A 25,308-nucleotide genomic window follows, 5' to 3' on the forward strand; every position below is an offset into this window, starting at 1 on the left:
GTTGGAGCAACTCCTGCCACCTCACGCCATACCCTTGCTGCCTGCACTCCTCCCTTCTGGGAAGCCTCACTGCAGCAGGGTTTAAATTACATTTTTGGGTTGTTTCTTTTTGCTTTTGTAGCCGTTGAGGCAACTGCTTCAGGCTCTTATTTGGAACAGTGTCAAAATCCATGTGTGATGTGTGGGAAGGCAGGGAAGGTGTAAGCAGTGCCCACCAGGGTGGGAGCTGAGCAGGCTGGCTCTGGACCTGCTGCCTGTTGAGAGCTGAAGGAGCTCTCTCCCCAGCAAACATTTCCATTTAATATTTGGGAAATTTATGTCCTTCAAAAATAGAACAAACTGAAATGTGAAACCCAGCAGAGTGTTAACTAACTGATGGAGGTGGTTTGCTGACAGCTTCTCTGCCAGCTATTGAAATCAAACTGCAAGGTCTTTGGGGGTGAGGTAATGGAAGGTGATGGTGTCACAGAATCCAGAATCTCAGCATGGTGAGGTTGGAAGGGACCTCTGGAGATCATCCAGTCGAAGCCCAGAGGCACCCACAGTGGCTTGCCTGGGAGCACAACGCCCAGGAGATGCTGGAAGCTCTCCACACAAGGACACTCCACAGCCTCTCTGGGCAGCCTGCTCCAGGCCTCCAGCACCCTCACAGCAAACAACTTGCTCCTCCTCTACACAGCCAACCTCCTGCCTGACACTTTGTGCCCCTTGCTGCCCCTTGGCATGTCCCTGGACACCACCACCAAGAGTCTGGCCCCAGCCTCTTGCTACCCCCAGCTTCTTCAGCTCTTGCTGAGCATTGCTCAGATGCCCTCTGGGGCTGCTCTTCTGCAGGCTCTCAGCCCCAGGGCTCTCAGCCTTTGCTCCTCCCAGAGCTGCTCCAGGCCCCTCAGCAGCTTTGCAGCCTCCCCTGGCCTCTCTCCAGCACTTCCCTGGCTCTCTGCAACTGGGGAGCCCAGCACCAGAATGCTGTAGGGACTGCGGTGCAGAGAGTGGAGCATCGAGGTGAGAGAACCTTTGAATAGTGCTGGGAGAGGAACAAGCACAGAGCTGCAGAGCAGTGACTGCTACTGGGCTCTGACTGACACCTCCAGCTGTGGTTTTTAGCTTGCCCAGCACTGGAAGCCAATGCTGAACTGCTGAGGTGGTAGTGGTGAGGTGAGAGTAGACCTGGTGGGGAGAGAGATGACTAACAGTCTGGTGTAGAAGCTGAGGGACATGAGGAGGAGGAGAGAAACCATGGGGTTAGGACTGAAACCATGAGTGAAAGCAGAACCTTGTTTCTGAGGAGCAGTCAGAGTAATCTCCGGTGCTGTGCTGCTGTTGGCAGCGATGGAGACCCAGCCGGGTGCTGCTGCTTGGTCCTGGGGCTTGGGAAAGGCAGGGGAGAAGAAGGGGGAGAGTGGAAAGGAAGGGATAAATAATGCCAGGGTGGAAAGAGGGAATGGCTAGTGCCCAGAGATGAAAACCACTGCTTTGGACAAATAGGCAGCGTTTCCCTGAGTGAGAGGAAAAGCTCCTCAGTTACAGACCTTTGGCACTAAGGGCTTCATAGCTCTGGCCAGGCTCCTGCTGGCATTCTGTGACGAGCCTGCAGCTGGGGGTGTAGAAGTAAGACAGGCAGGAGTGTGGTGGCTGTGGCAGTGGCAGCCCTTTCCCCTCGCAGTGTGTTTGGTGCTGGGCAGGCAGGCTCTGGCATTCTGTGACAGGCCTGCAGCTGGGGGTGTAGAAGTAAGACAGGCAGGAGTGTGGTGGCTGTGGCAGCCCTTTCCCCTCGCAGCATGTTTGGTCCTGGGCAGAGGTCTCTGTGCTGGTTCATGCTGATAGCAGCTGCTTTTGCACAGCCAGTTCTGGCTTTCCCCTCCTGCAGGGCTGTTCGATGAGCTCTGCCTGGGTCTGTGGCCAGGACTGGTGCTCCTGGGAACAGACCAAGCCACAGCTGAGTCTCTTTTTTTTTCTTCTTTATGTTTTCTTTCCTGTTTCCTTCAGAGCCTTCAGCTAAGGGATCCTACCGAGGGCTGCATCAGCACCTCTCTTCCTGTTTGCTCTTTGCTTTCCGTGGTGGCCACCACACATTGACTCTGCACAGAGCAGAAAATGTCTTCCAGTTACAGCTTGTTTAAAAACTTGGAGTCAGATTTACTTCAGTGAAGGGAAATGGAATGTGCATGACATTGCCCAACTCACTTTGTGTGCAAAAGGTAGCTGCATCAGTCTGCCAGATGGCAAAATGCTTCCTCATCAGCGTGGTTTGTTTAGTGCTTAGACTTTGTGATGGACTCTTCTGTCTGTTTTCTCCAGGAGTCTACAATGCAAACCTGCTGCTCGTAGCTCTGGGATTTGTCAGCACTTGCTTTAGAGTTGTGAGGCAGGGAGATGGTGGCTGCTGAGGTGCTGCATTCCTGTTGTTGGTGTGCAGAGGGCTTTACAGCACGGCAGCCACCACCTCCTTGTCCTGAGGAGAAACTTCTTCCTGAGGTCTCCTCAGACTGAGGGAGCTGGGGTGGCTCAGCATGGAGAAGAGAGGGCTCCAGGGAGACCTTGGGGTGGCCTTCCAGTACCTGAAGGGGGCTACAAGAAGGCTGCAGAGAGACTGTTTGCAGAGGCCTGCAGGGACAGGATCAGGGCCAGTGGTTTGAAACGAGAGCAGAGCAGATCGAGACTGGATGTGAGGAACAAGTTCTGCACCAGGAGGGTGCTGGAAGACTGCAGCAGGAGGGGGTTGGTCTCTTCTGCCAAGTAACAAATGACAGAACAAGAGGGAATGGCCTCAGGCTGCACCAGGGGAGATTTAGTCTGGACAGGAGGAAAAAAGTTATCACTGAAGGGGCTCTCAGGCACTGGCCCAGGCTGCCCAGGGAGGTGGTGGAGTCCTCATCCCTGGAGGTGTTTAAAAGCTTTGCAGAGGTGGTGCCTGGGGATCTGGCTTAGTGGTGGACTTGGCAGAGTAGGGTTAGTGGTTGGACTCAGTGATCTAGAAGGTCTATTCCAACGTGAGTGATTCTGTGACCAAGCTGGCGAAGCAGTTTGTCACATTGGAGCTATTGGATCAGCAGGTAGGCTTCAGAACAGCTGAGCCCTGGGGGGCTCAGGCTGGAGGGTCCAGACCACATGTGTCGGCTGGGGAAAGGTGAAGTTTCACCAGGCTGTTCTCGCGGAGTTGTTGCCCGAAGCTCCTGCTTTGGTGGTGTTGCTGCTCCCAGGAGTTTTCCTTGCACAGGGAGTTAAACATGGCAGAAGAGCTCCAGTGAGCGCTGAGCTGGATCCAACAGACACAAAGCTGAGAGAGGAGGAGCACAAAGCCCAGAGTGCTGGAAACTGCCTCCAGCAGCAGAGGATGGAGGAGCCTGGCTTGGTGATAAAGGGAAAGCTCCTCACTACCCAGGAGCTACAGCTGGGGGGAATTGGTGCTGCTAGGAAATTGCCAGTCTGCCTGCAGCTGTGATTTGTGTCTGTCCTTGGACAAAATGAAATGAGGGTTATGGTGGCAATGTCCTGTCAGCATCCATGCTTCAGGCTTCTGAAGGCACAGCCTAGCCACTGTGGCCAGGACCAGAGCTAAAATCAGCCTGCTCCAAGGCTGTGATCTGTGTTTCTCACTCCAGTGTAAGAGTTCTGTGGAAACACAGCACTGAGAGCTGGAGATGGACTTTAGACCTAGGCATGGAGTGACAGATCAAGGGGTAATGGATTCAGACTGGAAGAAGCTGGTCTCTTCTGCCAGGCAAGCAGCAACAGAAGAAGGGGACACAGCCTCAAGCTGTGCCAGAGCATGTCTAGGCTGGATGTTAGGAGGAAGTTGTTGTCAGAGAGAGTGATTGGCATTGGAATGGGCTGCCCAGGGAGGTGGTGGAGTCTGTGTGGCTGGAGGTGTTGAAGCCAAGCCTGGCTGGGGCACTTAGTGCCATGGTCTGGTTGGTTGGGCAGGGCTGGGTGCTAGGCTGGGCTGGCTGAGCTTGGAGCTCTCTTCCAACCTGCTTGATTGTATGATTTAGATGGAACATTAGGAAGAAATTCTTCCCCATGAGGGTGGTGAGGTGCTGAGACAGGTTGCCCAGAGAGATTGTGGAGGCTCTAAGCCTGGAAGTGAGCTTTTGACAGGGGCTTGTAGTGACAGGATAAAGGCAGTAGCCTTGCGCTGGAAGAGGAGAGATTGAGACTGGAGACCAGGAAGAAATTCTCTACAGTGAGGGTAGGGAGACACTGGAACAGGTTGCCCAGAGGGGCTTTGGCTGCTCCATCCCTGGAGGTGTTCAGAGCCAGGCTGGATGAGGCCTTGAGCAGCCTGCCCTGGTGGAAGGTGTCCCTGCCCATGGCAGGGGGTTGGAGCTGGATGATCTGTGTAATGCTGCAGCACCTGAGCAGGGCACTGCTGCAGTGCAGCAGGAATCAGGAGGGCAGCGCTGGGTAGGTGTTCTTGGCAGTCCTGCTTTCCTGCTGGGGTTCCCTGCACAGCCATGCCATGCTGGTGTGTGGCACGGGTGACAGGCAGGATGATCAGGGCCAGCTCCTGGGCAGCTGAGGAGAGGCTGGAAATGCCACACTGGTTGTTTCAGTGCGTGGCAGACTGACCCTCCTAACCCAGCAGATCAGCCCCACACAGCCCTCCACTGGGGCTAGAGGAGTAGCAGTGAGAAAGCTGCTGGAGTGAGAGACACTTTAATAGCTAAAGCAAAAGCCTCTTGCATAAGCAAAGCAAAAGCAGGAGTCAAGCCACCACGGCAGGCAGCTGCTCAGCCAGCCCCAGCAGGGCTGGGCTCCAGCACAGGTAGCAGTGACCTGGGAAGACAAAAACCATCACTCCAAAGCTCCTCCTCCTCCCCCCTTCTTCCCCCAGCTTTGCAGGCTGAGCTCGATGCTCCCTGGGGCCAGTTGCTGTCAGCTGTCCCAGCTGTGTCCCTCCCAACTCCTTGTGCAGCCCCAGCCTGCTGCTGGAGGGGTGAGGAGCACAGAAGGCCTTGGCCCTGTGTGAGCAAGAGCTGCTCAGTGGCACCTGGAGCATCCCTCTGTGATCCACACTGGCTCCAGCACGGATCCGAACAGCTACTGGGGGGGAAATTAACCCTGTCCCAGCCCAAACAGTACTGCATGAAATAAACCTTTCAGTGTTTGTTTTCTGAGGGTTGCTTTTAAGGATTCCTGTACTTAAGAGCAGAAGACTTTATTGCCTCCTCTTTCCCCACTGCCTCCCTCCCACCTCCAGTACATGAGCTGATGTTAGGAACAAGTTCTGCACCAGGAGGGTGCTGGAACACTGCAGCAGGCTGCCCAGGGAGGTGGTTGAGGCCCTATCCCTGAAGATATTCAAGGTGAGGCTGGATAAGGCTGTGAGCAACCCAATCTAATGGAGGTTGTCCCTGCTGAGTGCAGGGGGGTTGGATTGGATGAGCTTTGGAGGTCCCTTCCAACCCAGACCATTCTGTGGTGCTATGAATTGGGTCAGAGGAGGAACCCTGGATAGGGATCTGTAGTTTAATGTGGCTTGTGAAGTGTGCCCCAGATGTGTGGGGCTCTGGGACAAGGGGAGAGATAATTGTCCTGCTTGTCCTGCTCTCCAAGTGTGACTCCTGCTTTGCAGGGGCTAATTTTGGTGGCTGCTTCTGAGCAGAAAGTTTGTTGCCAGTGTTGGATCAGTGGGGCTAAAGCTCCCAGGCCTTGAGTCCTTCCTCTCAGGCAGGTCACTACTGCTACCTCTTTGAGCTCTGGGCTCTCTTTGCTTTTTCATTGGAAGCTCTTTGATTTCAGAGGTGTGGAGAATGGTACTGAGCTGTGATCTCCTCTTTAGGTGCACTCTGACTCTCCCATTCAGTCTGTCTGTAGGGTGAAGAGCTGCTCACAGAGTGGCTGCACAGCTTGGGCAGTGTGCGTGGCTTTGAGTGCTGGGTAGCAGCCAGATTTGAGATCTCAGCGCTCCTCATGGACACCTCCCACCAGCACTGGCTGCTCAAGGCTACATCCAGCCTGGCCTTCAGCACCTCCAGGGAGGCTGTGGATCACAGAATCACAGAACGTGATCTTTGATCACGTTCTGTGATTCTGTGATCCACAGCCTCCCTGGACAACCTGTGCCAGTGTCTCCCCACCCATATTATCAGGTTTAAATAAAGGATTCTTGCCTTTTGCAGGGTTGAGATCAAGTAACCAAGAGAAAAAAAGGTGTCTTTTCAAATGCTTTTGATTTGGGGCTTGTTCATTATGACATAGTTTGGCAGCTGAGTGTCTCCTTTTGTGTCTGAGCTCACCTATGGAGCTAGATTGTCTGCTGCCCTTCAGCTGGGCTTGAATCTTGCTATCTCTGTTGTTGAGAAATGCCAGGCAAGACCTTGAGCTGGTGGACTTCAGCCCACAGCATCACACGGTTTGGTGTGGTCACATGCTGGCATTTCTCCTTGGCCATGTCTGCACCTGAGATGTCCCATGAGGAGATGTTGTTGTGGTGAGAAGTTCTCAGGCCCATCCCTGAAGGACTGGAGAGGTGCCTGTGGTTAAGTGCATTGCAGCACTGGTGCCCAGCAAGCAGTGGGGCTGAGAAGATTGTTCTTCACTTGCCACCTGACTCTTCACCTTAGCACAGAATGTGGAAGAGCTCAGTTTTAATCAGGTCTTTCTCATTCTTACCTCCTAAGATTGGTCTTTAAAGGTTTGCACCTGTTCAGTTCTGGGTGCCACAGTGCAGGACAGACACTGAGGGACTGGAGGGTGTCCAGAGAAGGGCAGTGAGACTGGTGAGGGGTTTGGAGGGTGTCAGACGAGGAGCAGCTGAGGGAGCTGGGGTTGTTTAGTCTGGAGAAGAGGAGGCTGAGGGGTCCCTCATTGCTCTCTGTGGCACCCTGAGAAGAGGGTGAGGTGAGGCTGGTGTTGGTCTCTTCTCCCAAGTAAGCGGCAATAGGACAAGAGGAGCTGGGCTTAAGCTGTGCCAGGGTTAAGGGTCAGGTTGGAAACAAGCAATGATTTCTTTGCTGCAAGAGTGGTCAGGGGTTGGAAGAGACTGCCCATAGGAGGTGCTGGAGTCCTGTCCCTGGAGGTGTTCCAGAAGCTGTGGCTGTGGCATTTCAGGCTAGCTCAGTGGCCGTGGCAGTTGGGTTGCAATGGGGCTGCATCTTAGAGGCCTTTTCCCACCGTGCTGATTTGGCATGTGCAGTGCACAGCAAAGTCTTTGGTGGCTCTTCCCCCTGCTTGATGCTTTGTGTTTGCTTTGCCTGCCTCAAATGAGTGCTTCCCTTTCCAGGGGAGCCTCCCGAGCTGCTGGCCCTGGCAGACTGTTTATATTTGTGCAGAGCCTTCTGCTTAGCCGTTACACTGCTCCTCAGAGCACTGCTTAACCACATTGGGTTCTGTTGCTCTTTTTTCTTGCATAAACTTAGCTGGGAAGAATTTCAAATGTGGTTTCTCCAACTGTTCAGGATTTCCCACTTTTCTGCAATAGATTTCACATATGTTGCAGAATTCCAGCCCAAGATCTGGTGGACATATTGCCCTGTTTCTCTTTTTTTCCCCCATCCAAGACAGAAATAGAGAGTTTTTTAAAGCATTACAGTGGCAATATTTAGGTCACTGGCTCCAGCATGCTGCCTTAGCTGCAATTCCATTTGTCACATTTAGCTGATTTCCAAGGATTAAGATCACCATGGTCCAGATAGTTATTAAAAACTATTTAAAAGTTCTCTTACTGTCATGATAATCATCCCAAAGGAGGGGGAGATATTGATCCTTCTGAGTTGGAAGCTTTTCTTTTGCCTGCAGAGGTCAAACTGGAGTCATGCCAAGCACAGGTGCATCCATCCAGTCGCTTGGAGTGAGTTGCAGGATGGACCTGTACAGAAATAGAGCAAAGAATTTGGGATTGGGCTTTTCTACAGAGTATCTGAAAGCATCATGGCTCCATGGCCAAGAGAAGGCCAGGGAAAAGAGGAGTTCTTCAGGGATCACTCCTGGGACCAGACTTGTTCAACATCTTTGTGGGTGCCATGGACAGAGGCACTGAGTGCAGCCTCGGCAGGTTTGCTGCCCACACCGAGCTGTGTGGTGCAGCAGCCAGGCTGGAGAGTAGGGATCCATCCAGAGGGAGCTGCACAGGCTGCAGAGCTGGGCACAAGCTAAGCTCAGGAGGTGCAACAAGACCAAGGGCAAGGTCCTGCAGCTGGGGCGAGGCAATGCCAAGCGCCAATGCAGGCTGGGCAGTGAGTGGCTGGAGAGCAGCCCTGAGCAGAGGGACCTGGGGGTGCTGGTGGAGGAGAAGCTCCACAGGAGCCAGCAGTGTGCACTTGCAGCCCAGAGAGCCAAGCAGAGCCTGGGCTGCAGCAGCAGAAGTGTGGCCAGCAGGGCCAGGGAGGGGATTCTCCCCCTCTACTGTGCCCTGCTGAGACCCCACCTGGAGTCCTGCATCCAGCTCTGGAGCCCCTGGGACAAGAGGGCTGTGGAGATGCTGGAGAGTGTCCAGAGCAGGGCCAGGAGGATGCTGAGAGGCTGCAGCAGCTCTGCTGTGAGCACAGACTGAAAGAGTTGGGGCTGTGCAGGCTGGAGCAGAGGAGGCTCCCAGGGGACCTTCTTGTGGCCTGCCAGGATCTGAAGGGGGCTCCAAAAAAGCTGGGGAGGGACTTTTGAGGCTGTCAGGGAGTGTCAGGAGTGGGGGGAATGGAGCAAAGCTGGAGGTGGGGAGAGTGAGGCTGGAGGTGAGGAGGAAGTTGTTGAGCAGGAGAGTGGTGAGAGGCTGGACTGGGTTGCCCAGGGAGGTGGTTGAGGCCCCATGGCTGGAGGTGTTTGAGGCCAGGCTGGCTGAGGCTGTGTGCAGCCTGCTCTAGGGTAGGGTGTCCCTGGGCATGGCAGGGGGTTGGCACTGGCTGCTCCTTGTGCTCCCTTCCAACCCTGACTGATTTTGTGTGATTCTGCTGGTGCTGCACCTTCCTTCTTGGGCTTTCCAGAACTGGGATTTTAGCAGCTGTCCTGCAGGCTCCTGCTGGCTGAGGCACTGTAAAAACAGGAACTCTTTTCTTGTATTGTTCCCCCATGCTGACTGCCAACTTCTGCTGCCAGGTGCCTGTGACCCACTGCACAGGACAGGTTTAGTGCTGACCATGCAGTAGTAACCAACTCTGCTTTACTTCTGCAGTGGGATTTGTGTGGTGGTGTCAAGAGATGACACTAGTCTGTGACTTTGCCCCAGGCAGGCCACAGCTGCACTGTGGTGTCCAGTTCTGGGCTCCCCAGTTGCAGAGAGCCAGGGAAGTGCTGCAGAGAGTCCAGGGGAGGCTGCAAAGCTGCTGAGGGGCCTGGAGCAGCTCTGGGAGGGGCAAAGGCTGAGAGCCCTGGGGCTGAGAGCCTGCAGAAGAGCAGCCCCAGAGGGCAGCTGAGCAATGCTCAGCAAGAGCTGAAGGAGCTGTGTGGGGCAAGAGGCTGGGGCCAGACTCTGCTCAGTGGTGTCCAGGACAGGAGAAGGGGCAGCAAGGGGCACAAAATGGAAGGCAGGAGGTTGTCTGTGCAGAGGAGGAGCAAGTTGTTTGTTGTGAGGGTGCTGGAGGCTTCACTAGATAATCCTCAGAGGTCACCACATAGGCAACAGAATCCCAGCATGGTCTGATCTCTGTGGATCATCCAGTCCAACCCCCTGCTCAGACAGGGCACCCACAGTAGCTTGCCCAGGAGCACAGTGCCCAGGGAGGTCTGGAAGCTTTCCACATGAGCTGACTCCACAACCTCTCTGGGCAGCCTGCTCCAGGCCTCCAGCACCCTAAAGAAACTGGGAATGGGAATCATGCACCTGGAGGACCCAAGCCATGGCCTGAGCCTCTGCTTCAGCCTGGCAGAAGCTGTTGGAAGATAGTTTAGCATTCCTCAGCTGCTAACAAAGGATGTTTGGGGGAGGAAATGGAGGTCCCTGCAAAGGGTTTTAGAGGAATAGATTGCAGCAGTAGGAGCAGACAATGTTGTATTCAGACAAAGACAGGCTTGCATGAAAGCAGGGCACTGCAGTGCCAGGGCAGAGCTGTGTGTGGTCTGTCAGGTGAAATTAAGAGGGACTGAAGTGCAGCCAGACTAGGCTGAAGTGTCACTGAACCTGTATTTAAGAGACTGTATGAAAACAAGATTAACTCAAAAGGTAGAGTCCAGGATCCCTAAAAAGCAGGCAGGTGGAAATAAACCTGGCTTGGACATCTCAGAGATCTGTATCCTGCAAATGGTTAGGCCACAGCTGCTGCCCAGTGTAATGCTGTGGCAAATCCAGGCATGATTTAGGGGTAAACGGTTATGTTTTGGGTGGAAAATACTATCTGGAAGGTTGTAGACCTGGACTTGATGCAATTCAGGAGGTCCAGTTTCTGGAAGCATGGCTCTTTGTTCTGTATCCTTCAGTCCATCTGTCTGTCTGTTCTCAGTGCCATGGTGGGAAGGCTGAGGCAGCTGGGGCTGGCAGCTGGCAGCAGAGCAGCCTGAGGGCTGCCCTCAGTGCTGTGCTGAAGCTGGGCAGGGCAGAGTGGGCAGGACGCAGCCAGGCTCTGCTCAGGGGTGGCCAAGGGCAGCACAAGGAGCACTGGGGGCAAGCTGGAGCAGAGGAGGTGCCAGGGAACAGGAGGGGAAACTTTGTCAGTGTGAGGGTGCTGGAGCCTGGAGCAGGCTGCCCAGGGGTGCTGTGGAGTCTCTTTCTCTGGAGACATTCAAACCCACCTGGATGTGTTCCTCTGTGCCCTGCCCTGGGTGCCCTGCTCTGGCAGGGGTGTTGGACTCGAGGGATCATTGAAGGACCCTTTCACGCCCTCCCAATCTGTGCTGTACACATGAGGCTTTTCATTCCTGTGAGACACAGCGTTCTGACCAGAGGTGTTGTTTTGTTTTCGATCTGGACAGCGAGAGCTTGATGCCACAGCAACGATATTGGCCAACCGGCAGGATGAGAGCGAGCAGTCCAGGAAAAAGCTCATCGAGCAGAGCCGCGAGTTCAAGAAAAACACTCCAGAGGTAAGCACAACAGCTGCCTGCTGCCTTGCTTGCAGCAGCCTCTGCTCTTAGCTCTGCTTCAGTGTTTTGAGAGGTTTTTTTCTCTCCTACCTGTTTGTTTCCATGACTTTTCTCCATGTCTAACTCCATCTTGGCTCAGGTGCTTATCTTTGCTGCCTTCTCTTCCAGCAGTCTTTGCCTCTTGTAAATAATGAAGCAGGAATTGATGTTGTTTAGAGGAAGTATGAAGCCTTCAGATGGGCTCTGAACTTTGTACTAAGCTAAAGCCTGGAGAACTGCAAAAGCTTTGGTTCACTAATCCAAACTCAGGTAGCACCCAGATGTGGAGAGCAGCGTTTCACTGCCAGAACACACCTGCATCTAGGGAGTCACTTCAGAGGTGCTCAGTTCCCAGCCAAAATCAAATGAGATTTTGCTGTTGGTTGCACTGGAGATGCACCAAAGGCAGTGCTGAGCTCTCTGGAAAAGTCTCCTTGGAGGATGTGGGTTGCATGGTGCTGTGTAAAAGGTGCCAGGATTAGTGCTGGGCAGCCCTTGGGAAGGTGAATGTTGCCTGTAGGGCACTGAGAGTGTTTGAGCTGTTCCCTGTCAAGTGTATGTCTGTGTGTGCTGAGCTACATCACAACCTCCTGCGGTTCACTGATGGATGCAGAGCAGTGTGTACAGCCTGTTTGTGTTGTGGGGCTGCTTTCCCCCCCATGACTGCCAGCAGCCTGCCCATCCAGGCAGGTCCTAGGCTTTCAGAGCCCCTGCCTGGGGCACAAGCGTCCATTCCTTCCAAGGCTCTGCCTGGAAGAGAGGCAGCAGGCAGCTCTTCTGACCTGCATGGATGTTTCTGAAGTAGCAAATGCTGCTTTGCTGCAGCCTTTTGGTGCAGAGGGAGAGGTGCTGGAGGGTCTGGCTGACCCAGAGATGGGGAAGGGAATGCCAGAGCAGAATTCACTTCTGGGCAAAGGGGAGTGTTTAGCTGATGGCTGAGGAGGCTTTGTGGGGCAGAAAGCAGCTCTCTTCCTTTGAAGAGGAGAAAATCTGGGAGGCTGAAGCTTTGAAGGAGCTGAACGTGAGCGAAAGAGCATGAATGCAGCAGCATTGAGAGGGTGAGGAATGAGCTGATTCCCTTTGCAGGAGAGAGCAAACTATTGGGAAGAAGAGGAGGAAGGTGAGAAGTGAAAGAGTGTGGACGGTAAAGACACTGTCCAAACATCCAGAAAAGAAACTGACAACCCCTTCAAGAAAGAAATTGTTCTTTATATTCAACTTAAACCTCTCCTGGTGCAACTTGAGACTGTTTCCTCTTGTCCTGTGACTTCTTACTTGGGGGACACCAACCCCCACCTGGCTTCAGCCTCCTTTCAGGGACTTGTAAGGAGCTGGAAGGTCTCCCCTCAGCCTCCTCTTCCCATATGCTGAACAACCCCAGTTTCCTCAGCTGCTCCTCACCAGCCCAGTTCTCCAAACCCTTCATTGCCCTTCTCTGCACACACTCCAGTCCCTCAGTGTCCTTCTTGGAGTGAGAGACCCCAAACTGACCCTAGGATTTGAGTTGTGGCCTCACCAGTGTTGATTGCTGGGGTGACCTTGCTGCAAACCTCACTGACTTCCTCCTTCCACAAAAGCTGAAGCCTGTGCACTCTGTGCTCACTTTCTGCTGTTCTCTGCACTCCACTATCAGGAGGGAAGTCCCTGAGTGCTCCTCAGGGATGAGGCAGCTTTGGAAGACAGTTGCACATGACAAGGCAGGGTTGGTAACTGCAACTGCATCTCTGTCTGAACAGCTCCCTGGTGTGATGAACACATCCTTGGTGGACAGGAGGAGCTGGGAGCTTCTGGCATTCCCAAATGGATACATTAATGTTGCTAAAATTTCAAACATGCTCTTTTTAATACCAAAAAAGAGAGCTGTGGGAGCAGAACCCTTCTCCAGATAGATAAATAACTCAGTGTGCAGCTGCCTTTATCTGTCCACAATGAACTAATGACTTTCTTGGTATAAAGAACTCCCAAGCCCACAAAGCTGCAATTGTTCAATGTCAGGATTTGTTTCACAGTTCTGCCTTCCAGTTTTGTTTCATTCTGGTTGCAGCCCTGCCAGGGCAGTGCTGGTTTAGCTCATTGCACCATCTCTTTTCCTCTGCTGTAGCCACTCTCACCTTGTCACAGAAAGGGAGGGCCTGAAAGGGTCCTTCAAAGATCCATCCAGTCCAGCCCCCCTGCCAGAGCAGCAGCACCCAGGGCAGCTCACACAGGAACACATCCAGGTGGGCTTTGAATGTCTGCAGAGAAGGAGACTGCACAACCTCTCTGGGCAGCCTGCTCCAGGCCTCCAGCACAGAGTTTCCTCTCCTGTCCCCTGGCACCTCCTCTGCTCCAGCTTGCCCCTTGTGCTGCCCTTGGCCACCCCTGAGCAGAGCCTGGCTGCATCCTGCCCACTCTGCCCTGCACATGCTTCGCACAGCACTGAGGGCAGCCCTCAGGCTGCTCTGCTGCCAGCTGCCAGCCCCAGCTGCCTCAGCCTGGCCTCACAGGAGATGTTCACTGCCTGCAGCTATGTGGGAACTCTGGGCTGGACTCTGTCAAGCAGTTCCTTGAGGTCCTTCTTGAACTGAGGGGCTCAGAACTGGACATAATATTCCAGATGTGGCCTCACCAGGGCAGAGCAGAGGGGCAGGAGAACCTCCCTTGACTTACCCTCCCTCTTCTGATCCACCCCAGGATGCCACAGCACACGTTGCTGGCCCGTCGGCATCCTTCTGACCCTCAAGTCCCTCTTCCCTATGTTGCTGCCCAACCTATACTGGTCCCTGGGGCTGCTCTTCCCCAGATGGTGTGGATTGTCCTGACTTTGCTGCCCGTCACTGTCTGGAATGTCCCTTAGGCTTTCCATAGTGCCTGCTTGAAAGCAGCCTGCTGTGTGGCAGAGGGGGAGCTGCGAAGTGCCTGCTGAAGGTGAGGATGCTGCTGCTGCTGCTTTTAATGAAAGTGACAGATCTATTTGGGTCATTTCTGCCTTCCTTGCAAATTACCAAATTGCTGCAAAGGAAATGGACTATTTTCATGTTTATAGGAATGGCTCCAGGGCTTTTGGTATTTAGAAATGTTAAAATGCTATTTCTGACCTGGCACACTGGGACATGGCTGTGGGAAGAAGAGTCTCGTGTTTGGGAACCTTAGGAGAAGGGAAAATTCAGTGGTGGTGGTTACATGCAGGGGATTCTAGAGAAGGTTCTCACTTCCTGCTGCTGCAGAAGTACTTTTTACCTCCTCACACCTTGCAAGGGTCACATCAGAGCTGCTGTGTTTAGATGTCGTGGGGTCTTTTCAGTCTCACAGAGTGCACTGGGTGGGAAGGGACCCCCAAAGGGCATCTTGTCCAGCCCCCCTGCAGTCAGAGCAGATGGCTCACAGCAGTTTCACCTTGAATGTCTCCAGGGATGAGGCCTCCACTACCTCCCTGGGCAACCTGTTCCAGCGTCTCACTACCCTCACAGTGTGGAACTTCCTCCTGATGTCCAACCTAACTCTGCCCTGCTCCATTTTCAAACCACTGCCCCTTGTCCTAGCCCCACAGCCCTATCTGAACAGCCCCTGCCCAGCCTTCCTGTAGGTCCCCTTCAGACACTGAAATGCAGCTCTAACATCTCTCCAGAGTCTTCTCTGAACTTTTTTGTTGCTGAGCAGCTACTGTGGAAGGCTGAGGCTGGTCAGGAGGTGACTTGAAACATCAATTTTATGTGGCTGTTACTTGGAAGACGTCTCAAAACCAACCCCATGGACTGCCACCCTGCAGCAGATGAGGCCTTTTATTTTAGAGTGATAATTCCAGAACTGTTGTGACTAACTGTGGTGCTTCTGGGCTATTTTATCCTCTGTGAAATCCTTGGTCCAGTTCACCATGTCCTCATGTGCTGACTCTGCTGTGAGTAAGCTGAAGTGTGGCCATCTTTGCAAGTAAACAAAAGATAAACTCCCCATGAGCTGGCAGTCCTGTGCTGGCTGCAGCCAGAGCAGGGAGAGCAGCAGCAAAGAGAGGGGGTTCTGCCCCTCTGCTCTGCTCAGACCTTACCTGCAGCATTGCCTTCAGTTCTGGGGCCTCCCAGCACAAGAAGGACCTGGAGCTGCTGAAGAGGTCCAAAGGAGGCCACTAAGATAATCAGAGGGCTGCAGAACCTCTGCTGTGGGACAGGCTGGGAGAGTTGGGGCTGCTCAGCCTGGAGAAGAGAAGGCTTCAGGGAGACCTCAGAGCAGCCTTCCAGTGCCTGAAGGGGCTGCAGGAGAGCTGGGGAGGGACTTTGCAAGGGCTGGGAGTGGCAGGATAAGGGACAGTGGCTTTGAGCTGGGAGAGGGGAGAGTGAGAGTGGAGAGGAGGGAGAAATTGTTGAGAGTGAGGATGGGGAGACACTGGCACAGGTTACCCGGGGACGTTATGGATGTCCCCTCCCTGGAGGTGATCCAGGCCAATGTTCTGTAGCAGGGGTTGGTAATTTGTGGTACAAAGTGAGCACAGTCCCTGAAGCTGAGAGCTTTGCTTTCTCTTGATCCAGATTCCCTGCTCAGCAACTGCCTTTTGCTTACCTGCTTCTGATGTGGACACAGAGAAGCTTTCAAACTAGCTGCTTGCTGTCTTTGTCACTGTTGCTGTTGGCTACCTGAGCAAGCCATGGCTCTGTAAATCAGCAGTGTGTGGTTGTTGGGTGCTCCTGGCTTGGGAAGGCAGGGATCCCTCAACCCCTTGAGTTAACCTCTAGCTCTGCCCTGCTGGCATGATGCAGCCACACAAACCAGGTAGTGCTGGGCCGTTGGTGGTTCTTACTGCCCCACCTGAAACATGGCTCATTAAAGTGAGCACAAGGCAAAAGAGCAGCCTGAGAGGCCTGGGCTAGCTGCTCTGGGAAATCAAGTCATGGAATGCTTTGGGCTGGAACAGACCTTTGAGATCTTCAAGTCCAATCATTAACCCAGGTCACCACTAAACTATGACCCAGAAACCCCTCCAGGGGACTCCACCGCTGGGCAGCCTGGGTCAGGCCTGGACAACCCTTCAGGGGAAGAAATTACTCTTTGTGTGCAACCCAAACCTTCCTTGGTGCAACCTGAGAATGATCCTTCCTGTCCTGTTGCCTGGGACAAGAAATCTCTCCCCCACCTGGCTCTGACCTTCCTTCAGGGTAGCTGCAAGGAGCCAGAAGGTCTCCCCCTGAATGAAATCGAATGTGGGAGCATGAGCTCTGAAACGTGAGGCAGTGCTGAGGCACCTGCCTGCAGCAGACACCTGGAGCCAGCAGGCTACCCTGGCAGCTTGGTGCTTTGCTCCCTGCTTTGTCCTGGCGCTGAGCTGGGCTGGGGGTTCCTCACTGCCGCTGCCTCTCTCTGTTCCCAGGTCGTGGTGGTGAGATGTAGCCAAGGCTGCCTTTAGCTGCCCCACTTAACATCTGTGCTTTGTAAAGCAGAGTGCAGATTGGGTCAGCAGAGCTGTGGCAGGCCATGGGAGAACCTTTAACAGCAGGCATGGACAGCACAAGTTTCATCCTCACAAACAGCTTTAATGTGCTCTGCAGAATGCACTCTGGGCACTGCCAGAAGGCAAATGGAATGAGCTCATGGAGAGTCTGTCCTAGCAGTGCCTGCATGGAGGTGGCTGCCTGCTGGCACCAGGCACAGAAACAACTGCAGGTTGTGCAGGGTGACAGCAGTGCTGTCACCGAGGGCTGCCCAGTGCTGTTGAGTGCCTGTGCCAGCAGAGGCACTGGAGCTGCTGCAGTCTGTGTGTGCCTGGGACCCTTCTGCTGTGCGGCATTTTGTGCTGCCTTGATTGGTCTGGCTGAAGGACAGAGCTCAGAGGGCTGTGAGCAGTGGGGCAGTCTAGTTGAAGGCCTGCAGCTGGTGGTGCTCCCCAGGGGTCAGGTCTGGGGCTGGCCTTGTTCAGCACAGAATCATAGAATGGCTTGGGTTAGAAGGCACTTGGAAGATGGTCCAGTTCCACCCCCACTGCCGTGGCCAGGGACACCTTCCACTAGCCCAGGATGGCCAAAGCTTTATCCAGCCTGCTCTTAAAACGCTTCCAGGGATGAGATGTCCACAGCTTCACTGAGCAACCTGTTCCAGTGTCTTACCACTCACTGCAAAGAGCTTCTTCCTGATGTCCAGTCTAAACATCTTCCTCAGCATTGTGGGTGAAGGGATGCAATGGAGCCCGTTTGCTGTTGGCACCAAACTGCCACTAGAGAGGCTGACAGCCCTCAGTCTGTGCTGCCATCAGCCAGACCTGGGCAGGCTGCAGCGCTGGGCAGAGGGAACCTCATGAAGCTCACCAAGGGCAAGTGCAGGGTCCTGGACCTGGGCAGGAACAGCCTCCTGCAGCAGGACAGCTGAGGGGGGACCTGCTGGGAAGCAGCTGCAAGGAGAAGGAGCTGGGAGTGCTGGGGACAGGAAGTGCCCATGGGGCAGCAATGTGCCCTGGGGCCAAGAGGGTCTTGTTTCTCATGCAGAAATGTTTTTGTTGTTGCAAGTCCTCAGGAACTAAAGGAAATGAGCACAGGCCTGAGGTTCCATTAAGTCCCAGGCTCTTCGCTTCTGGATCCTCCTATGGAACTATCCAGTCTCTGCAGCAGAGCAGAGTGAAGCTGCTAGAAGAAACAAGAGTGTGAATTCTGCTGCTTGAATTAGTTCTTGAAATGAGAGAGGGATCTTTCTAATTGGTGGCAGTGAACTGTGCTGGACTCTGAGTGTCCCTGCACCGTCAGCTTTGGTCTGGGCTCTGGGGATAGGAAAGTAACACCTGGAAAGGCACTGAGCATACCCAGAGTGCAGGGCTGGAGCTGGTCTCAGCGCTGTCTGCATGGGGTGGATACTGATTTGCTGCCATCTAGAGCTGGGTTCTTTTCCTTTGCCTTTCCCCCTTTTGGTTTCCTTTTCCCTCTCCTTTTTTAGTTTCTTTTCCCCCTTTTTCTTTTAGCTTCCCTTTTCCACTTTAAGTTTCTTCCTCCTTCTTTTAGTTTTCCTTTTTCTCCCCTTCCTTCAGTTTCCTTTTCCCCACTATTTTAGTCCCCCCTTCTTTTAGCCCCCCCCTGCCCTTTTAAACTTTTCTCTCCTCTCTTAGCTTTTCTCCCTCCTCTTTTAGGACTTTTCCCCTTGTTTTTTCAGTGTTTTTTTCCTTCTTTTCCTTTCTCTTTTTCATTCACTTTCCCTGTGTTCCTGACAGTCCACAGTGATGTGTGTTCCCTCTGCCCCTTCACCAGGGTTTCACCAGAATCAGAGGGGAATCCTGTAGGGCTCTGTGTGGCCAAACAGACCTGGCACTTTAAGGTACAGACTGGGCAGTGGGCACAGCTCGGTGCAGTTGCTGTGCTGCTGTAATGCAGGGCCTGTGGTGCTTCTGCCTGCAGGTCCTGGGGCTCTGTCAGTGTGCTTCAGACTATTTGTAAAGAGCATATGGCTCAGTGCATGGTATGGGGTGAAAAATGAGCACCTTTCTGTCTGTGCAGGGATTCAGAGAATGGGTTGGGTTGGAAGGGATCTTGAAGATCATCCAGCACCAGCCCCCTGCCATGGGCAGGGACACCTCCCAACAGCACAGCTTGCTCAAGGTCTCATCCAGCCTGGCCTTGAATACCTCCAGGGAGGGGGCAGCCACAAGCTCCCTGGGCAGCCTGTGCCAGTCTCTCCCCACCCTCACTCTCAAGAATTTCTTCCTTGTCTCCCCTCTCAATCTTCCCTCCCCAGCTCAAAGCCATTGTCCTTCCTCCTGTCACTCCCAGCCCTTGCAAAGTCCCCCAGCTCTTCTGGAGCCCTTTCAGGTACAGGAAGGCTGCTCTAAGGCCTCCTTGGAGCCATCTCCTCTCCAGGCTGTACAGACCCAACTCTTCCAACCTGTCTGATGCCTTAAATATTATTTGAGGAAAAAGATGAGGAAGAAAAATGGTTCTTAAACTCTTCCTTCTTCCTCTTTACCCATGACTTGGAAAAGGAGGGTTTGAGATTTCTACCAAGTAGAAAGACTTCACTGGAATGAAGCAGTTCATTCAGAAAGAGTCTTTAGCAGTTGAGCCAAAGGAGCAGAATTCTCAGTGTTGAATTCTGTTATGGAATAGTTTTGTATTTGAAGGACTCTTCCTGGATTTCAGACATCAGGAGGATGTTAAGTACAGATGGAGTTAAAACATGACCATAAAAACCCTGATTGGAGAAACAGAAGAGTGGGACTTGCCTTAGAGGTTTGGAACGAAGATGAGTCTTGCCCTCTCCTTTGGGATACTGAGATTTAGGTGCCACATCCTCCTTTGCAGTGTTGCTGGTTGCTGAAGAGGGTCTGTCTGAATGATGTTTGATGATTTGTACTCTATGAGCTTTTCACTTCAACAGCTAAGTGAAGAATATGTTATTATGAGACTTATTTCAGCAAAACCAGTCCCATCCCTTACAAACTGGTCTTGTGGAGTCAGTCAGGTTACAGCAGCTCTAACCTTATCCTGGAGGTCTCTTGCTCAGGAGTTCTCAGTCATTTTGCTGTCATTGTTTGATACTTCTGTGTCTGTGGCCAGTCCTCATTGCTGACAGGGAAGCCAGCAGGGTTTCTGCCGTGCTTCTTTGCCCTGCTGCCTTTTCACTTCACTGGAGGTGAAGGAACAAGAAGAGAATTACCATTTCCAGATACATTTTGCTGGGTTTTTCTTAAACTGACCTCCTCCTGCCCATCCTCACCACTGCAATTGCTACACCTTATTAATTTTCCTTTTGTACAAAAATTGTCTTCATCTCCCCAAAAAAGGCTAAGGTAGGATCAGGATCCCTGGCAGATTGCATCTCCCCTGCTCTTGACTCTGCACTTCACTTAATGCTCGCAGTGGTTCTTGCTGTAGCTCAGCGAGTTGAAGAGCAGCAGATCCATGCCAGGAACAAACCTTTGTCGTGGGAGCCTTTCTCTGCTGTCCCCATGTCGTTGCTGTGTGTGAACTTTCCCCTTGCTGGGCTGCTTTGCTGGCTGAACTGGCAACCTGGCGTCATAGATTCATTCACAGAATCATAGGTTTAGGTTGGAAGGGACCTTAAAGATCAGGCAGTGCCAGCCCCCTGCCATGGGCAGGGACACCTCCCACCAGCAAAGCTTTCTCAAGGCTTCATCCAGCCTGGCCTTGAGGTGTTCCACAACCACTCTGGGCAACCTGTGCCAGTCTGTGCCCACCCTCACTCTCAAAAATTTCTTCCTCAGCTTCAGTCTCAGTCTCCCTTCTCCCAGCTCAAAGCCATTGTCCCTTGTCCTGCTACTCCCAGCCCTCATCAGAAGTCCCTTCTCAGCTTTCTTACAGGCTCCCTTTAGGTACTGGAAAGCTTCAGTTAGAGGTTTTGGGGTTTCTTTTGCCAAAAGCAAGCAGTTCTGCTTGTCTCAGCAGGGAGGAGGTGGCAGCAGCGGCTGTAGGTGGGCAACAGGCTGTTGGCTGGCAGAATCTGTGGGATTTATTTTGAGAGGAGAGGACTTGGAGAAGGTCCCTTTGCAAAAGGGGATGCAGCATTTCACAGGCAACTGTGCAGCTGTAGAACTGAAACCTAGGGAGAGAACTGCCTGGAGCAGCAGCGCAGGGCCCATGCGTGGCAGGCTGCTGGGCTTGGCGGAGGTGTTGAATGTGAAGCACACGTGATGGAGGACACTTGGAGTCACTGCCTTGCTCTGCATTTGCTTCACAAACGTCCTTAAAATCAGTGCTCTGCGAGACATTTACCTCAGAAGTCTTTGTGTAGGGCTGAAAATAGATGGGTGGTTGCTGTGGTGGAGAGAGCCAGGAGCATTCCGGGAGGGCGCAGATGGGAGCGGCGCAGGTGTCGGAGCGCCTGGAGAAATGGATTCCTCTGGAGTCGCCTGCTCCTGGTCATTCAGATCTGTTCCACTGGAGCACCTTCCCGTCCAGCATGCCTGACAGCTGGGGAGTGCTTTTCTTCTCCTTGCAGCACCACTGCAGGTGTTGGGTGGGCTGCCCAGAAGCCGAGCAGCAGGTGCGTTCGGTGCCGCGGTGGTTTGCAGAGGGACAGAGCTGGGAGCAGCTCTTACAGGGCAGCCTCTGGTGAATCTCTCCCCTCACTCCAAACCAAGCTGGCTTTTCTCCAGGTCTGCCTTTGCTTCAACTTCCCTGCCTTGACCTGTCTGGAAGCTGGCCAGGGCGAGTGACCGGCGTGAGGGGAAGGCTGGGGAGGGGACGTCAGGAGGAGGAGAGGGTTTTCAGGGGCAGAACTTGAAGTGAAAAACCCTGGGGTCTTACGGGGCGTTTGTGATCCTTCCCTTTACTCTGCTTTGGTGGGAGCTCACCTCCAATACTGCCTCCAGTGCTGCTGTCCCCAGCAGAAGAAGGACATGGAGCTGCTGGACAGAGTCCAGAGGAGGCCACAAAGGTGATCCCAGGGCTGGAGCAGCTCTGCTGTGAGCACAGGCTGAGGGAGCCTGGAGAAGAGAAGGACCAGGGGGACCTTAGAGCTGCCTGCCAGTACCTAAAGGAATCCTGGAGGAAGGCTGCAGAAGGACTTTTCCTGAGGGCCTATAGAGACAGGCCAAGGGGGAATGGTTTGAAGCTGAGGCAGAGCAGGGTTAGACTGGAGCTGAGGAAGAAGTTCTTCAATACTCATATTCCCAGGCTGCCCAGGGAAGCTGTGGCTGCCTCCTGTCTGGAGGTGTTCAAGGCCAGGTTGGACGATGCCATGGGCAGCTGAGTCTTGTTGAGAGATGTCCCTGCCCATGGCAGAGGGTTGGAGTAGATGATCTCCAAGGTCTGTGATTCCTCCTGCAGAGTGGCTGCAGCTTCAGGACGCAGTGCCAGACTAAGAGAACACTGCTGCCATGTGTGCATCAGTGCCTGCTGTGCCAGGGAACATCCTTCCATTTCTGTAGCCCAGGGAGCTGAAGGCCTTCTCGCCGTGGTGCTGACAGTTAACAGCCCCTCTCGTCCTGCTCCTGTGCTTACAAAGCTGGGTGCTTAGGTACAGGTCACACAAATACTCTCATAGCCAGTCCAAAGCTCAGTTCCTAAGTGGTTTTGAGCCACTTCAGTGCGAGTTTGATTTGTTTTCATGATGGAACATTAGAAGAACAGGCTGGCAGGATCTCTGCTCTTCCTTCCCCTGTGCATTCCCCAAGGGAAGAACCACAGTCACACAATGGTAGGGCTGGAAGGGACCTCCAGAGGTCATCGAGTCCAGCCCCCCCTGCCAGAGCAGGGTCACCTAAAGCAGATCACACAGGAACACATCCAGGCAAGCCTTGAATGTCTTCAGAGCCAAGAGACTCCACTGCCTCTCTGGGCAGCCTGCTCCAGTGCTCTGCCAGCCTCAAAGTTCCTTCTCTTGTTTAGGTGGAATCTAAACTTCAGTTAGAACTCTGCAACTAAAGCTTTTCTCCTTTACTTTGTGAACAAGCACACTGCAAACCTGCTTTGGTTCCTCTGCTGGACCACCTCAGAGTCCTTCAGGTGCAGCTGAGGGAGCATTACAGTTGTTGGGTTGTGCTGAGTAACCTTTGGAGTAAGAGCTGGGGACTGGGAGAGATTCTTCTTGTTGCTGTGTCACTGGATGAGTGTCGAGTTGGAGCTGCTTGAGAGGAGCACAAACAGTGACTGTGTTGAATGAAAACTCTCACAGATTTATAGTGGCTTGGGTTGGAAGGGACCTTAAAGGTCATCCATTTCCAACCCTCTGCCATGAGCAGGGACACCTCCCACCAGCCCAGGCTGCTCAAGGCCAAAATGCTCCCAAACTGAGGTTGTGCTGAGGTTGTAGGTGAGAGCTGGGAGCTTTCCTGTTCAAATAAATATCCCCCAGCTTGGCTTCCTGCAGGACCACTCTTCTTCTGGGCAGCTTTTAAATGAGGTCTGGAGGTCAGTTCTCATTTTTTCCCAGAAGTTTTGGGTAAGTTTTGCTTACTGAAGAAAAAGAGAAGGCTTCCTGGTAAGCACTCTGAAGTGACTGCAGTGCCATCTGAGCATGAGGGCAGGGGAGAGTCAGCTGGATTAGAGAATTCTTTCTGCATTAGCACAGCTGCAGCGTTGATGAATATATGGAAAAATGAAACTGTGCTTCTCTCCTGCCCTGTCTCCAGCGTGACAATAAATCAGCTTTCTTCCCCCCTTTTAAAACGTCTGGCCCTGTAATTTATGTTTGCATAACCCATTACTAAATTCATGGTAGGTGTTTGAGTTGGCAGGCACAAGTCCAGGGATTCAGGGGACCTATTTTAATACTAAGCTGTTGTTGCTGTTCCTAATTACGTGCAGAAATATATGGATCCTCTTAATTACAGCCCCCAGCTCGCTTTGGCCTCGCATCTCCTCTCGCTCCCTCAGCACAAATGGAGCTTGAAAGCTCTGAAAGAATTAATGCTTTTTAGACTTGGTCAAAAAAAACCCAAACCAGCCCCCCCAAAGGAAATAGGTTTGCCAGGATTCTTTGTCTCTGGTTTTTGAGCACCACTGAAGTAGCAAGGAGTCGAGTTGGGACGCTGGGATGCATCCCTGCTGCTGTGTGGCTCATTTCTGAGCCTTCTTCTTACTTTATAGTCGAGTCGTAAATATTTAGGCCAGCATCAAGACAGTATGCAAATAAAAGAAGTTTTATTAATAAGCATTATCAGGCCCCTGGTAATAAATATGCATGACTCAGGCAGGGATAAACCCACCCGAGGAACAGCACAGCCATGCAGAGCCATTAACAATTTTTAATGGACTTGCAGATGGAATAGTTTAATGAGGCTCCAGCTCCTCAGGTTCCAGCTCCTCCAACCATTCCTCATCGGCTTGAAAGCTCTCATCTGAGATCCGTTGCCACCAGTTGTGCTCACACCTTGTCTCCCTTCAGAGCCATCAACCTGGGGCTTCTCGCGCTCGGGAGCGCTGATGTTCGTTTACAGCTGTTGTGCGTCAGGGAGGGTGAAACAGCAGCTCCAGGCAGGTTCTCCTTCCCCTCTGTTCTGCCCAGGGAGGCCACAGCTGCAGTGCTGGGTCCAGCTCTGGGCTCCCCAGCTGAGGAGAGCCAGGGAGAGAGTCCAGGGGAGGCTGCAAAGCTGCTGAGGGGCCTGGAGCAGCTCTGGGAGCAGCAAAGGCTGAGAGCCCTGGGGCTGAGAGCCTGCAGGAGAGCAGCCCCAGAGGGCATCTGAGCAATGCTCAGCAAGAGCTGAAGGAGCTGTGGGGGGCAAGAGGCTGTGGCCAGACTCTTGTGAGTGGTGCCCAGGGACAGGCCAAGGGGCAGCAAGGGGCACAAAGTGTCAGGCAGGAGGTTGGCTGTGCAGAGGAGGAGCAAGTTGTTTGTTGTGAGGGTGCTGGAGGCCTGGAGCAGGCTGCCCAGAGAGGCTGTGGAGTGTCCTTGTGTGGAGAGCTTCCAACCCCCCTGGCACTGTGCTGCTGGGCAAGCTGCTGTGGGTGCCCTGCTTTAGGAGTGGGGTTGGGTTGGATGATCTCCAGAGGTCCTCTCCAACGCCCCCATGCTGGGGCTCTGGGGTTTCAAAGCACAGAGGTGCTTTGGTCATTTGTGTGTTGCTCACAGACCAACTGTTTACCTGGGAAGCTCTCTCTGCAGCAGCAGCACTGGGCCTGTGTTCAGCACTGGAGCTGGAGCTGCCTCAACCACTGAGTTCATGTCATGTAGCTCTGCTGCTCTTGGGCCCTCACTGCAATGCAGGAGTCACTCCCATGCCACTTCCTCCCGCAGGGCACACGGAGTCATTGCTCCTTGCTCTAAAGGTTGAAGCTGCTAAGGACCAACTTGAGCCCTTCTGCCTAAAACTGGATCTGTGTCTTGTTTCTCATCTCCTGCTTCAGATTGGAAATGGAAGCAGTCTGGTTCTGTGAACTAGCTGCTGTACATCAAGCACCCTCACATCTTCTGAGAGCTGCTGCTGTGGGTTCCTGTGTGGTGTGGTTCCTTCTGGGTAAATAAGGGTGGGATATGTTGCCAGGTTGGTCAGTTTGAGTGGTGGTGGTGGGCATCGGAGGCCTTTTAATGGGCAGGGTATGGCAAAAGGTATCCTTGGCTGTGGTCTGAATGCTGATAAAGGAGCTGCTGTGTGAGCAGAGGGCTTGGTGCACCATGTGGAGCTTGAAGAGCTTTCTTTGACCTCAGTGAGCTCACTCTGACCCCAGGAGCTCACTCTGACCCCAGGAGCTCACTCTGACCCCAAGCTTTGGCTGAGCGTGAGGTAGCGCTGGGGGTGCTTTGAGAAGTGCCTGGGTGTGTTAAGGATTCTCAGTCCTGTTTGTCAGAAGTGATCTGAGCAGTGAGGAGCTGAGCCCTCCCCTGCTCACTGCACTTCAGGGCATGTCTGCACCTGCAGCACGGCTTGGCTGTGCCTGCTGAGGTGACCCTGGCTTTCACACGGGGTTTAGTGTA

The 25,308-nt window shown here is 53.3% G+C and overlaps 1 protein-coding gene across 9 annotated transcripts in view; it reads left to right on the forward strand.

Annotated features, from left to right (window-relative positions):
- The window catches only part of CUX1 (cut like homeobox 1), a 426,690-nt gene that overhangs the window by 53,195 nt on the left and 348,187 nt on the right, over positions 1-25,308 (forward strand). For all 9 annotated transcript variants that reach the window (XM_064166481.1, XM_064166473.1, XM_064166478.1 and 6 more), the window contains exon 2: positions 10,843-10,953. In XM_064166481.1, the coding sequence (XP_064022551.1) occupies positions 10,843-10,953 (111 nt within the window). The remainder of the gene's footprint in view (positions 1-10,842; positions 10,954-25,308) is intronic.

Source organism: Pogoniulus pusillus, chromosome 27 (assembly GCF_015220805.1).
Source record: "Pogoniulus pusillus isolate bPogPus1 chromosome 27, bPogPus1.pri, whole genome shotgun sequence".
Lineage (NCBI taxonomy): Eukaryota > Metazoa > Chordata > Aves > Piciformes > Lybiidae > Pogoniulus > Pogoniulus pusillus.